Raw genomic sequence first — 14460 nt, forward strand, 5'->3', positions numbered from 1 at the left:
GCCTGGTGTGTTGGCTTTTCTTAGTTGTCAACTTCACTACATCTGATATTAAGCAAAGCCCCTGGCTGGGTGTACCTGTGGAGTTTTTTCTTGATTAAATACTTTGAAGTAGGAAATTCCACCTTTAATAATCTGGGCCACCTCTTCTGGTGGCAGCCCTATATTCAGGACATGGAAGAAGGAAAGCTTTTGTTCTTCCTGTTTGCCTTTGCTCTTACTGGCACATTGTTTCCTTCACTGGCATTAGAGCCTGCATTAGAGCCTGCTTCTTAAGGATTTGGGCCTATATTGAATACCAGCTGAGACCATACAGCTTTGTGGAATGAACAGCTACTGGGATCTTGGCCTTTTCTGTTGGTAGACAACCATTATTGAACTATCTGGGCTTCTGCCTGTAAACCACTCTAATAAATCTCCTTTATGTTCCTTTAGAGAACTCTGACTAATATACCCAGGTTACATGAAACCCAGCCTCAAAACAACACAACCACCTACTTCCAAATCTTTCTAAGGTCTGGGCATTGAAGACATGTCTGCAATCCCAGAACTTAGGAGGAGATAGGAGAATTCACAGTTGAAATTCAGCTTGTGATACATTGCAAGTCCCTGTATCAAACAAAACAAAACAAAATTATATTTATAGTTTCACTTTTACCCTTAATGCATGTAATTTATTATATTTTTTGGGTGTTAACATATATAATTTTGGGTATCAGATTATTTAAAGAAATTGAAAGAAATACTATTTTTGGGTCTCTTTGCTAAACTTGGGTTAATGCAGTAATAACTGCAAATAAACTGAGGATCAAATCTCAAAGCAATATCTTTAGACATCCATGTTTTCAGGCAGGTCTGTCTCTTCTTCAGAAAATTTGTTTACATTTCTCTGGTAGGATATGATGAAGTCATTGATTTGTGGCCTCAAATAGTTGGGAGAATGTAAAAATCATCCTCAATTGTAGAGTGAATCCTTCCTGCCAGCCTGGTTCCAGAGCCGCATCAGTCTCAAATGAACACACAGGACACTATATTTATTATGAAGCTGTGGGCCATTTGCTTGTTTCTTTACTGGCTATCTCTGACTTAAGTATTTAATCCATAATTGTTAATCTAAGTATTTCTCTTACCGGAGAAAGGGTCCGGACCTTTTACTCCTATGGCGGCTACATGATGTCTGCCTGTGTCTCTCTTTCCCAGAATTCTCCTCAACTCCTAGTCCCACCTTTCTTGCTTCCCTATTGGCCAACAGTGTTTTATTGACATATACACAGGACCTTCCCATCATCTCCTCCTTTCTGTCTAAATAAAAAGAAAGGTTTTAACTTTAACATAGTCAAATTATATATAACAGAACAGTTATCAAGTAAGAACATAGTTACAATATTTTGTCCATTAACAGTAAGATTTAAAGAAGATACCATCTATCCTATCTTTGTGAGTCAAAGTCTTATATGTAGCTTATCTTTTATCATAACTAAGGAAAACTATGATTATAACTATCTGTCTTCAACTCCATCAAAGACCAGAGAATGATAATATGTAAACACTAGAATTGACAGAGATATCTCGCTATCTGGACAGTCATCCAAAGTTCATCTGTAACGTTGGGGCATCTATCTTCAGCCCATAGGGGCCACATTGTGTCTGGAAGACTTCTCAGCAAAGCAGGAAATTTTAAGCTGTCCATCTGGAATGGCAGTTTGTCAGTCATTTTCTGTATCCTGTGGAAAGTCTGCAGACTCCTCCATGAAGCAGGAACCCTGTAGGACTGTTTGAGTTCAGCAGTCACTTTCCTGTGGGTCCTGCATGTCCAGTTTATACAGCAACAGTCAAGCAGTCCAGGCAAGAGCATTTCTTGCCCAAATTGCTAATCTTGCCATGTTGAAAGCAAACTCTATAACGAGTTTCTTTGATACACATCTTCCACTGAGACATAATTGGTCCTGCCAGGAGCAGACATTTCTCATTGTCAAGAAAAACCCATTTAAATGCCATTTTTTGAAGGTCTTTGAAAGGTTTGAAGACTATCTATCTAAAATATATCTCTGTATATCTAGAAAACCTAATTTATCTAAGTTCTGACTATTATAGTTAACTATAATCTGTATTTAATTATGCATTTTGTTTTAAAAGATCAGTATAAGCACAATACTTAATCAAGGGGAGAAATATACACATCACAAAATTGACCTTGAATTTGTATCAATAAATGAAAAACCATACCAATACAAAGTATTCATTTCCATACCATAATTCCCCTTTTACCTTCAAAAAGAGATTGGTTGTGAGCATTAACCAATTATAAGCAACCTCATTCAAATGACAACAAAGATTTATAAACAATATGGGAATTTGGATGTAGCTCATTCCAAGATGCTTTCTGCTGGATGGGGGCGCTGTTCATACCATGGGGATCATGACAAAACACAGAAACCTGTATAAGTCCTTATTTTCTTGGTCTGTAAGGCTGCATCATCTTAGCTGTCTTAATTGTTGGAACACCTGGTCCACTGCTTCTGGGGGTCTTGGTTCATCAAACCACAGAAGCCTGAAAGGAATCCACAGTTTTTCCTAAGTAACTGGTCCTTATATTTAAAGTTATAAATCAAAGCATTTTTGAAATATATAAGTTGGATTAGTTCAGCAGCATTTATAATCAAGTATACTTTAGTAGTTTTTTCTTCTTTAGCAATCAAAAAACTGAAAAACACAATAGCATACAGTATCCAGATTCTCTGTGTATTTTCCATCTTTACATGGCTTATTTATTATTATTATTCCATTTCTTTTACATTTATTTATTTATTTAATTTATTTCGCCCAGACAGGGTTTGTCTGGAAATCTGCTTGCCTCTGCTTCTGTAGCAAATCCTACTGGCGTGCGCCACCACAGCCGGCTTCTCTATTTACCACTATGCCGTTTCTTTTTCTCTCTCAATCCTATGTATATTTTTAAACATACTGTAAACCTTTAGAGGTTTTTCTTCATCTGAATCTGACTTTACTGTAAATCTTTATGTTTTTCTGGCCACGTGTCTTATCTGTTAAAAACCATGGCTGTTTAAACTGCAGTTTTTCCAAGAGTGCTAGGATTAAAATTGTGCACATGATACCTGCTCCAAAAGCCATTTAAAAGAAGTAAATATATTAATTGATGACTGATTTGAGACTAAAAGGCAGAACTGATCCTAACTCTTGATTTTCTTTAACCTATAACCTATATTTTATGTTGCTTACACTGCAGTTTTGTCCATAGGGATTTGTTTCTCCTTGTTTTTAGTGAAGTTAAGGTCAATATCCCTTGCACCACATTTTCAAATGCCGAAGTGATAGCTATATGCGTGTGCTGGCTAGTTTTATGTCAATTCAACTCAAACTACAGTCACCTGGGAAGAGGGAGCTTCAATTGAGAAAATGCCTCCATTAGGTCAGATTTGTATGGTAAACTCTACTTGCTGAGCCATTTGTTGGCCCAGTTTTAGTGTTTTATAAAATTTTATTGCTGGTGGCACATACCTCCCAGCACTTGGGAGGCAGAGACAGAGGCAGATCTCTGTGAGTTTTGGGATAGCCAGAGCTGTTACACAGAGAAACCCTGTTTAGAAAAACAAAACAAAACAAAAATGTATTACTATCAGATTACTTAAGTTATTCCTAGTAGACTCAGTTTCTTAAATTTTATTTTTCATATCCCCATGATTCTCCCTTCTTTTTACTGGGTCTCACTATGCAGCCCAATGCTCATGCTTGTACTGCCATATCCAAAACTCATTCTTCCTTTTTGTTGCTTTTAGGTGGAGACATTAAGTGAAACTAGCTTTTACAGAAAGCTAGATAAAGCTTAATAACTGACTTGAAGAAAAAGGATGGATCGGAGAGATGGTGTAACTTCTAGGTGTTCATTATATTGAGAATTGAGAGTTGAGTTGGGCCATCTTAGTTACACCGGATGTGTCATGGTCATAGTTGACACCAGTAATTAGAATATTAGCACTTAAACAAGTAGGCAAGGGAATTAACTGTAAGAACAAAAGAACATACGTTTCTGAAGTTAGGAGAAGATAGTAGGAAAAGTCACAGGAAGGGTAGATATTCACTAGAAGCACAAATAAACCTCACAAAAGGGAAGAAGGGAAGATTTTAACCCTTTGAAATTTGAAACTTGTTTTCATTTTGTAGTTTATCATGGAGATTGTGTTATACATACTTTAAAAATAATGCATACTTTTTAGGGGTGAGTAGTGTTCTGTAATTGTCAGTTTTTATTTTGGGGGGAACTGTCTGGAATTGCATAAATTCTTCTGTTTTATCATCATCATCATCTTTACTGACTTCTCTATCTCTGTTCCACTTTGAGTTCATTAGTAAATTTCAAAATTCTAAATGTTACTCAGGCAAGTACCTGCTCTCCTGGGCACTGGGAAGGTGTTAAGCCTGTTAAAGTTGCTGTTATTATGAATGTTAAGTTATCAATTTCTTATTGGAAGTGTCCCTTCTGATATTTATTGTCCTGTAAATAAGCAGACATTGGAGGTAGGGCAGTGTGACTCCCTGTGTAGCAGCTCCTGAGCTCTTATGACCAAATTGCCTTGAACAAAAGGATTGAGTTTATTAGTCAGCCTGTGTCTTGGTCAGGGTTTCTGTTACTGTGATAAAACACCAGACTGAAAAAATATGGGGAGTACAGGGTTTATTTCAGCTTACAACTCTCAGGCCACATCCCAGCACTGAGAGAAGTCAAGGCAGGAACTCAACCAAGGCAGGAACCTGGAAGCAGGAACTGAAGCAGAGGCCATGGAGGAAGGCTGCTTAATGGTCTGCTCCTCATGGCCTTCTCAGCTTGTTTATTTTAGGGGGCAAGTTGAGATAGGGTTTCTGTGTGTAGCTCTGGCTGGTTTGGAACTCAATAAGTAGACAGGGCTGGTATTGGGCTCACAGAAATCTACCTGCCTCTGCCTTTCAAGTGCTGTAATTATAGATGTATACTGCCTTGCCAGGTTCAAGTTTCTTTATTCTACCACTCAGGACTGCCCAGGGATGGTACCACCCACAATGGGTGGGGTCCTCCATAGCAATCACTAATCAAGAAAATAACCTACGGACTTGCCTATAGGCCAGTCTTATGGAGGCATTTTCTTTTTCAGAAAAGATTTCCTCTTCTCAGAAATGTCTAGGTTTGAGTTGACAAAAATAATCAGCACAGTTAGATTACCTTTATGCCACTATCAGCTGCTTAAAATTCCAGGGTTGTCTTAAAAACAAGTAGGAAAAGATCCCAGCAGATTGGACCCAAAGGTGCAGCATCAGCCAAGGCTGTGGAAGTGGGTTTGTACTGTGTACTCAACATCCCCGATAAACAATTTCTGTCTTAGCCAGAGTGGGAGCAATTCTGGTGTGAAAATACTGCTGTGATTGATGCTAGGGAGAAAGGGTGTGTGTGTGTGTGTGTGTGTGTGTGTGTGTGTGTGTGTGTGTGTGTGTGTGTACTAATTTATTGTGTTGTGGTAAGCTATATAATATCTTTTACTAAGATTAAATAACTTGTATTAATAATGTTAATAATGGTAACTAATATAACAATTCTAAAGAAAAAATGGAGTGTATTTATAAACAGAATTAATTTTATGGGGGTAAATAGTTAATAATATGATTCCTTTGGGGATTTTCAGACATTCTTATTGTTATTTTTCCTCTTCTCTCCACATTCTGTATTTCTCTCTCTCCCCTCCCTAAAGAGCCACCTTTTCCCACTCCCCTAGCAGATCACTTATACCATTATTCCCCGTTACCCTTTTTTCTATATTTAACTCCCCCTCCTCCCTAAAAAGTTCCCTTTCCTTTTCCCCTTGATCTGACCACTTGCACAGTACTGTTCCAGTCTCTATTGCTCCTTAAACCCTGCTTCATGGCAGTAGTCTTGCTTTACTTTCCTGGTTTCTGTAGTTACTTCGGGCTATGTTCTCATGTCTGATTATTGGAACTTGGAGCATCCCATGAGAGGGAACATGACCTCTTTTCTAGTTCAATTTACTTGCAAAGTTCATGATTTTTTCCTCATAGCTGAATAGTATTTCATTCTTTAGTGAAGGGCATTTAGGTTGTTTCCATAACCTAGCTATTGTGAATAGAGAAGGATTGAACATGGCTGAGCAGTATCTGTGGAGTAGAATGTTGAGTCCGTTAGTCTTGTGCCAAGCACTGAGTCATATGGCAGATTTTTTTTTTGTTTGCTAGTTTCTTTGAAAATTTTCCATACTGTCTTCCATAGTGCTGTTTCACTTTGCAAATCTTACCAACAGAAGATTCTCTTCTCCCCATATGCCCTCCAGCATTTTGATTTTTGCCATTCTGACTGAAATCTAAAAGTTATTTGATTTGCATTTCCCTAATTGGTAAGGACTATGAACATTTTTTGAGGTATTTATTAGCCTTTTTTCTTTCTTTTGAGAATTCGCTGTTGATGTCCCAAGCCCATTTTTGAAAGGGCCATTTGTTATTCTTTATCTTTTGAGCTCTTTGTATATTCTGGATATTAATCTTCTGTCAGATGTATATCTAACAAAGATTTCCATTCTGTGGGCCTCTCCACTTGAGTGACTGTTAAATTAGCTGTGCAGAAGCTTTTCAGTTTTAAGTACTGCTTTTCATATATTGGCCTTAATTCTTAGGCAGATGTAATCCTGTTCAGGAAGTCCTTTTGTGCACTTGTGTCGTACAGGGTTGTTTCTAGTAGTTTCATTCCCACCAGCATTTATTGAAGATGCTTTCTTTTTCCCAGCTTATGTTTTTGACATCTTTGTCAAATAATAAATGGCTGAAGTTACACAAATTCATGTTTGGGTCTTTTATTTTGTTCTATTAGTCTATATGTCTGTTTGTGTGCCAGTACCATATTGTTTTTAATTACTATTTATATGCTAAGGTCTGGACTGCTGATTTCTCCAAAATGTTCTTTTTGTTCAGGCTTGTTTGGCTATCTGAGATCTTTTGAGTTTTAGGATAGTTTTTTTTTTTTAATGAAGAATAAAATGGGTTTTTGGTTAGGATTGTATTGAATCTATAAATAACTTATTGTAGAAGGAGTTAGGACAACTCCTGTTTCTATTGTTTTTTGAATAGCTTAAGAAGGATTTCGTGTAGATCTTTTTTAACTGTCTGATAGAAGTATGCTGTGAATTCATCTACTCCTGGTCCTTTTTCTTTTTCTTTTTTTTTTTTTTTTTTGCTGGAGGGCTTTTATTCCTATTTCAGTTTCCTCCTGTTTTATGGGTCTATTTTAGTTGTTAACTTGTTCTTAGTTTAATTTTATCCATTTCTTTTATGTTTTTCAGATTAATGAAATATAGGTTTTAAAACATGTTCCTTTATAATAGTCTGAATTTCTTTGGTTTGTTGTAGTGTTTTCCTGTTCATTTCTGATTCTGTTAATTTGGGGTCCTTTTTTTCTTCTGGCTAGGCAAAGGGTCTGTCTTGTTTATCTTTTCAAAGAACCAGTTCTTAGAGTCATTGATTTTGTTTTTTCTTTGATTTTAATAATTCTTGCCATTGACTGAGTTTGGATTTAGGGGTTGTTTTTTTCTCACCCAACTTTTTGAGTTATATCATTAAGCTATTTATTTGTTCTTTTTCTGTTTTTTGTTTTTTAATGTAGACACTTAGAACTGTAAATTTTCCTTGTAGGACTGTTCATGATATGTCCCAGAGAGTTTCTTGTGTTTTCATTTTCATTTAGTTCTAGGAAGGTTTTTTTTTTTTCTTTCTTGATATCTTTTTTTTTATTTAACGTTTTACACATGTTACTCTCAGTTCCCTCTCCCTCTCTTCTTCCCCCGTGGCTCCCCATCTTCCCAATGCCCCACCCCACTCTATCCCCCCTCTGCTCTCCAGAGAAGGTAAGGGCTTCCATGAGGGATTATCAGAGTCTGTCATATCATCCTGGGCAGGGCCTAGGTCCTTCCTCATGTGTCCAGGCTGAGAGAGCATCCCTCCATGTGGAATGGGCTCCCAGAGTCTTATTTGTATGCCAGCAATAAATACTGATCTACTCTTCAAGGGTTTTCCTTTATATATGACTTGTGTTTTTTCTCTTGTAGTTTTCAATACACAAGTCATAAATAAAGGAAAACCCATCAGAATTAAGAGCTGATTTTTCAGTAGAAACTTGGAAATCCAGAAGATCCTGGAACAACGCATTCCAAGTCCCAAAAGACTATGATGGCTTACCTAGACTAATAGAGCCAGCAAAACTATCCACCATGATTAAAGGAGAAGTGTTTTAACTGTGATATGCTCTGGGGATTTTCTTTTTTGGTCTTATGTATTTGGTGTTCCCTGTGCTTCTTTTGTGTGGGTATGTTTTTCCTTACTTTTGGAAAGTTTTCCTCTATAATCTTCTTGAAGATTTATGCTACTAACGTGGGATTCTTCTTCTTTATCTATGTCTATATTTCTAAAGTTTGCTTTTCTCATGGTGCCCTGCATTTCCTGTCTGTCCTTTCCTGTGTTTTTAGGCTTTTTTACATTTCTTGCCAATTTGTTTTAGATCCTCTACTTTATTTTCTAGTCCTGATATTCCATCTTCTCATGATTCATTTTACTTTGAGCTTTCTAGTTAAACTGTTGGGTTTTTCAATTCCATCCTCATTTCAGCTTGAACCATCTTTAGTGTTTCTGTCTCCCAACTGAATTCCATTCTCAAGTCTTTGATTAGTCTTTGTTATTTTTGTCAAACTTATGTTTGTGTTTTCTTGGGCATCACTCAGATATTTAGTCTCAAGTTCTATCTCTTTGATTTCATTGAACTGTTCCTTTGTGTTGCCTTTAAACTCTTTGAAATCTTTGGGAAGATTTATGATTGTTCTTTTAACTATGTGTCCTTGAATTCATCCAGATAATTACCATTGGCAAGCATTTCTACAAGACTGGTAGGCTTTGGAGAGAAGATATTTGCTTACTCTTTTATATTGTTTATAGTTGTAGAGCTTGACTCTGTGCATGTGGACCTCTTTTGCTAGTTCTGAATTATTATGGACAGAGCAGGTTGGGTGGGGCAGAAGAGAAATATTTTGGTGGGTTGTGTCTAGAGGCTGGAAATGGATTGATTAGAATGAAGTCAGGTGATGGGGTATTGGAATGTGCTCCTGTTCCAAGCGTGGAATGTGGAGTGTAATTTGGGAATGTCTGTGGCTTGGGGCTGGGTATGAGAGGATCCTGGCTAAAGCCTAGAGCTTACTTGCTGTGCAGGCAAGGGAGGAAGACATGAGAAGTCTAGCTACTGAGTGGTGGTTGGTGGCAATGCTGAAGGGATCTGTGAGTGAGTACAGGTAGGATGCATTGTGGTAGAAGCCTACTGATCGGCTGTGGTACAGGCTAGGGACATCAGACTAGCCTGGTACACAGGTAGTTAGACTTGGCTAGATCTAGCTGGTTGAAGAAAAGGCATGTATGGGGAGGTCAAGGATACTCACCGGGGTTGATCTAGAGGAGGATATGGGAAGTGTGGAGTATTGGAGACAGTGACTTGTCTGACTTCTTTAAGGAGATTTCATGTCTTAAAAGTTCTACTACATCACAAAAACACTACAGGCTAGCAGCTAAGCTTTTATAATACTGACCTTTTGGAGGACATTCCAGATTTAAACTAGAGGTATTTCATACTCAGAAATAGGCTTCTGATTAGAACTCAGGAAAGAAGGATTCTAGACAGAGTCACCACTTAAAAGTATTGGAAGGTGTAGAAAGCTGTGGATGTCTGAAAAAAATCATGTACTTTCTTTATGTTTCTGTCCAACCCAGAATTTCCTAGAAAAATCAACTGAAAGAGAAACTCGCCAAGAATATGCTCTGGCTATGATTCAGTGCAAAGTCCTGAAACAGTTGGAGAACTTGGAGCAGCAGAAGTATGATGATGAAGACATCAGTGAAGACATCAAATTTCTTTTGGAAAAACTTGGTGAGAGTGTCCAGGACCTTAGGTGTGTTATCATCATTATCATTATTATTTGAGATAGGGTCTTACTATGTAGCCCTGGCTGTCCTGGAACTCACTGTGTAGACCAGACTGGCCTCAAACTCAAGTTCTTCCCACTTCTGTTGGGATTAAAGGTGTATACCACCATGTCTGTCATTAATGCTCCTTTTAAAATTGCTACATACCGAATATATTGAGATTTGTTTGACCTTGGGCAAAGGGATCCTGCCTTAGTCTCCTGAGTGACTGGATTTATAGATGTTCACAGTGTATTATATCTCTTTTAAAGTAAATTTGAATTGATTACAAAGTATGGAAGTCATATTTCCCAACAATATGCTGTTTTCTGATGAAACATTCTACATTGTTAACCATAGGTTAGAGCATTTGGAGAGATTCCCACCATTTTCTTTACATAACACTAGTTGGGTGGTGAATATAGCTGGCTTATATTTGTTTTTATTATTAGGTTTAGGATGAATATGAAAAATGTTTGTTTACTTGTCTACATTAAGTAACTTTAAACAGGACATTTTCTGGTCAACTTACCCTGTATATCCTCATTACGCTGAATTGTTAGTCAGCATTAATGTTTACATCTTTTAAAACTGTTCTTCAAAGTAAGCCCAAGCATGTATTGATACTGTCTGTTAAGTGACTCTATTAGTTTTTTTCTCATTCTGTTAATCACACTGGATGAAAGTAAAGTGAATCCCACCAAATGAGATAGAGATCATCAACCAAATTCTCTGGTCAAATGAAGCAAGCTTATTTTCTGATAGACAGGGCTATCTCCCTAAAGAAGGGTTTGAAAAAAATAACTTTGAACATAGGAAAAAGTGAGGCTTATATAAAAAACAAAAAACAAAACAAACAAACAAACCAGCAAGGCTAGGTATTTTCAAGTGCTGGGGGATTTCCAGAGAATTTTGGTTACATAGGAAGTTGTCTGAACATTTCAAAATTATTTGGCAGAACATCTTATCAGGGTATGTTCAAGGTGTGAATCAAACTCCATAGGATGGGGAGCATGTCAGATTCTAGAAAGAGGGTAAAGCATGGTCAATTTGAATTCTGCAGCAAACAAACTGAACTTATTCTGACCTTATAATAAATGGCTTCCATGCTTAAGATGGAGTCAGGCTGTCCTGTCAGTTCCTGTGTTGGAGTCCCCTCGCAAGTAACTTAAGGGAGAAAGGTTTATGTTGATTCAGTTCCAGAGTGTGTGCCTTCTATTGGGGGGGGGGGAACCACAGTGACAGGAGTTGTGACAGCTGTCATACTGCATCTGCAGTCAGGAAATAGGGAAGGATGGGTGCTTGTGCTCAGGTCATCTTCTTACACACTCCAGGATCCCAGCCTAGGGAATAGTGCCACTTATTTAAAATGGGTACGTCTTTGTGCCTTGTCTTCATTGCTTTTTGTTGCTATGGTAAAATAATAAAATAGCCTGACAAAAAGCAGCTTAAGGGAAAAAGTATTTATGTTAGCTTACAGCTGTGGTGGCTGCAGCAGGAGTCTGGCTTGTCACATTACATCTTCACTCAGAAAGAAGAGAGTGTACAGGAAATTGAGTCTGTCATCCTTAGTAACCCACTTCCTCCAACAAGACTCACCTCCTAAACATTCCACAGTCATCTCAAACAGCACCATCATCTAGGGACCAAGTTTTCAAAAATGAGCCTCCACGGGCCATTTCACATTCAAACCACAGACTTCAATGAACCCAATCGAGATAAGCCATGGCCAGAGGCATGTCTCAGTTTATTCTAGATTTCATCAAGTTGGCAGATCAACTCACAGTAACTAAACCACATTTAAAACAACCAAGCTACTGTACATATAGTTACTGATTGTTGAAATATTGAGTTTGCTAATATATATAGATTTTTGCTCTTAATTTTGAAAGATATTTTTAAAATAAATTATATTGTTAGTAGTCATACTTAAAATTTATGTGGATATACAAAAGTTTTGTTTTTGTGATCTAGTAGGGTATGCTGTTTTACTTTAAGAGTCTGCTTTTTACCTATGTTCAACAATAATATCTACTGACCTGGCAAATTACATTGCTTTGACTATCATGGTAGAAATTGTCATTTTTCCCACTAATACACATTCATATTTTTATTGGGAATAAAGATTTTGGGAACAAATAATGATTTTAATCACACCATTCAATTTTGGCAGTGTTGGGTCTTAGTTCCTATGATTTGTAGGAGATTAAACTTATTAAACTTATAGTAGTAGTTAATATATAGAGGACAGTCACTGTTTATAGTTGTTATTTTTGTTATTTTTTGAGATAGTCTCGATATGTAGTCTTGGTTGACCTAGAATTGGATATGTAGATCAGGCTGATCTTGAATTAACAGAGATCTGTCTTCCTCTGCCTCCTGAGTACTGGGCTCAGAGGTGTGTGTCATCAAGCTAGCTTCAGTCTTTGATATTAAGTCACATTTTAATTCGTTTAATTTTGGAGTAACTCTCAAATTCTTACAACTGGAATTTATTTTTATAATTTTATAGTTCATTTGATGAATACAGTTCAGAGCTTAAATCTGGAAGGTTGGAATGGAGTCCTGTACACAAGTCTGAGAAATTCTGGAGAGAGAATGCTGTGAGGTTGAATGAGAAGAACTATGAACTCTTGAAGTAAGTTTGGATTGAATATTGTGCTGTTTAATTATTCAGATCCTCATCAACATTTGGCTTTGTTACTCGCCAAGAATTAGGTCTTCTGTGGTTTTAGTCTGTTTTCTTGTTGAATTATGTGTTGAATGCCTTTTATGCTTTTGATCAATTAGATGTCATCTTCTCTTGGAAAGGGCATACTTAATTTGGTGAGTTCTTTTATTTTCTGGGAATTTGGTATTTTGAACATGATTTTTTTAAAAATTATTCATTGAGACTATTCTATCCCATTTTGTTTGATGCCATTTTACTCTTTATTCGTGTCCTTGATAGCATAAGCTTTTTAACTTTAAGAGACTCAAGCTACTAATATTTCTGTTTATGGCTAGTGCTTTTCTATGTCTTGGTTAAGATTTTGCCTAACCAAGGATATCCTTGTATTTTTTAATTTTGATCTTTTTTTTTGTGGTACTGAGATTAAACCTAGGTCATAGACAAACCAGGCAAATGCTGTACTCACTAGGCTGTATTCCATCTTTTATTTGTTAAGTTTTCTTTCTTTTTTTTTTTTTACCTCCTTTCATATGTATATAAATTTGATGTGGGAACTCACTTTGTAGCCCAGATTTGACCTGGAACTCCTGGCAATCCTCTGACTTGGCCTCCCACATGCTGGGATTACAGGTGTATGTTATTTTCTGTCTGCCTGCTCTTCCTTTCTTCTTTGGAAGAGCCTTACTAAATAGTGTTTCCAAGTCTGCTATGGCAATGAATAAATCTCAAATATGTAACAGTTTCTACATTGAAACAACTATTAGATGCTATATACACTATGAAGTTATCTTTATATTCTATTTATAGAAATTTTCTTGTTTAACTTTATATTTAGATCTGTAGTCTGTCTGGGGTTTAACTGTGAAGTAGGAGTCAAATTCATTCTTCCTCTCTTTACAGGGTATTTAATTGAAAATAGCACTCCTAGGTTTGGGATATGGCTCAGTGGGTAAGAGTGATGCTTGCTGCACAATCATTAGGATTCCTAGCCCTTACATAAAAAGCTGGGTATGGTGTTAATGCTCCTGTAATCTCCAGTGCAGTGGATCAGAGACAGGACGATCCCCAAGGCTTACTACCAGCTACCCTAACAGCAACAACAACAACAACAACAAAAATTGGCAAGTTCCATGTTCAGTGAGAGTCTTTGTCTCAAGGGCCTAAGACAGAGAATGATAAAGACACTTGACGGCCTTCTCTGGCCTCTGTGCATGTATGTACACAAAATTAAAAAACAAAAATAGCATTTCCTTTTGGGTTCTGCAGTTCTTTCTTGTCATGATAAGATGACTAAATGTGTACACCTTCCTTTTGTAGTGAGATATTTATGTACCACATACTTAATCTATTTAAAATATACACTTCAGTAATTTTTAGTGTATTTACAATTGTGTACAACTACCAAAACTGCTAATTTTGCAACATTTTCATCATTTCAAAAAGAAATCCCAACTCATTTGTTTGAATTTAAAGTCTTTCATCTGCTTTATGTTCTATGAATTTTCCCATTTTAAAGAAATTCTCTATTTAAATGTAATAATGCATTTGTCTTAAAATGTTTTTTTAATCCAGTGATAGTAGTTCATACCTTTAATCCCAGCATCTAGGAGTTGGAGACCACCTTGGTCTCTGAAGGAAGTTCACGATAGCCAGGGCTGCACAGAGAACCCTGTCTCAAAAAAGCAAACAAAATTTCATTTATTAATTTATGACCAATTTTGTACATAGATAGTGCATTGTGGTTGCTGTCACCCTCACCCTTTTTTTTTTTCCCATCTCATCTCTACCTCATCGACCACCTT

The 14460-nt window shown here is 36.9% G+C and overlaps 1 protein-coding gene across 3 annotated transcripts in view; it reads left to right on the forward strand.

Annotated features, from left to right (window-relative positions):
- The window catches only part of Atp6v1h (ATPase H+ transporting V1 subunit H), an 88872-nt gene that overhangs the window by 44311 nt on the left and 30101 nt on the right, over window positions 1-14460 (forward strand). For all 3 annotated transcript variants that reach the window (XR_002381394.2, XM_005085931.4, XM_013125126.3), the window contains 2 exons: window positions 9796-9974; window positions 12500-12625. Coding sequence is in view for 2 of the 3 variants with exons in the window: in XM_005085931.4 (XP_005085988.1) it covers window positions 9796-9974; window positions 12500-12625 (305 nt within the window). In the remaining variant the exon portion in view is untranslated. The remainder of the gene's footprint in view (window positions 1-9795; window positions 9975-12499; window positions 12626-14460) is intronic.

The sequence above is a fragment of the Mesocricetus auratus genome, unplaced genomic scaffold (genome assembly GCF_017639785.1).
Source record: "Mesocricetus auratus isolate SY011 unplaced genomic scaffold, BCM_Maur_2.0 Super-Scaffold_6730, whole genome shotgun sequence".
NCBI lineage: Eukaryota > Metazoa > Chordata > Mammalia > Rodentia > Cricetidae > Mesocricetus > Mesocricetus auratus.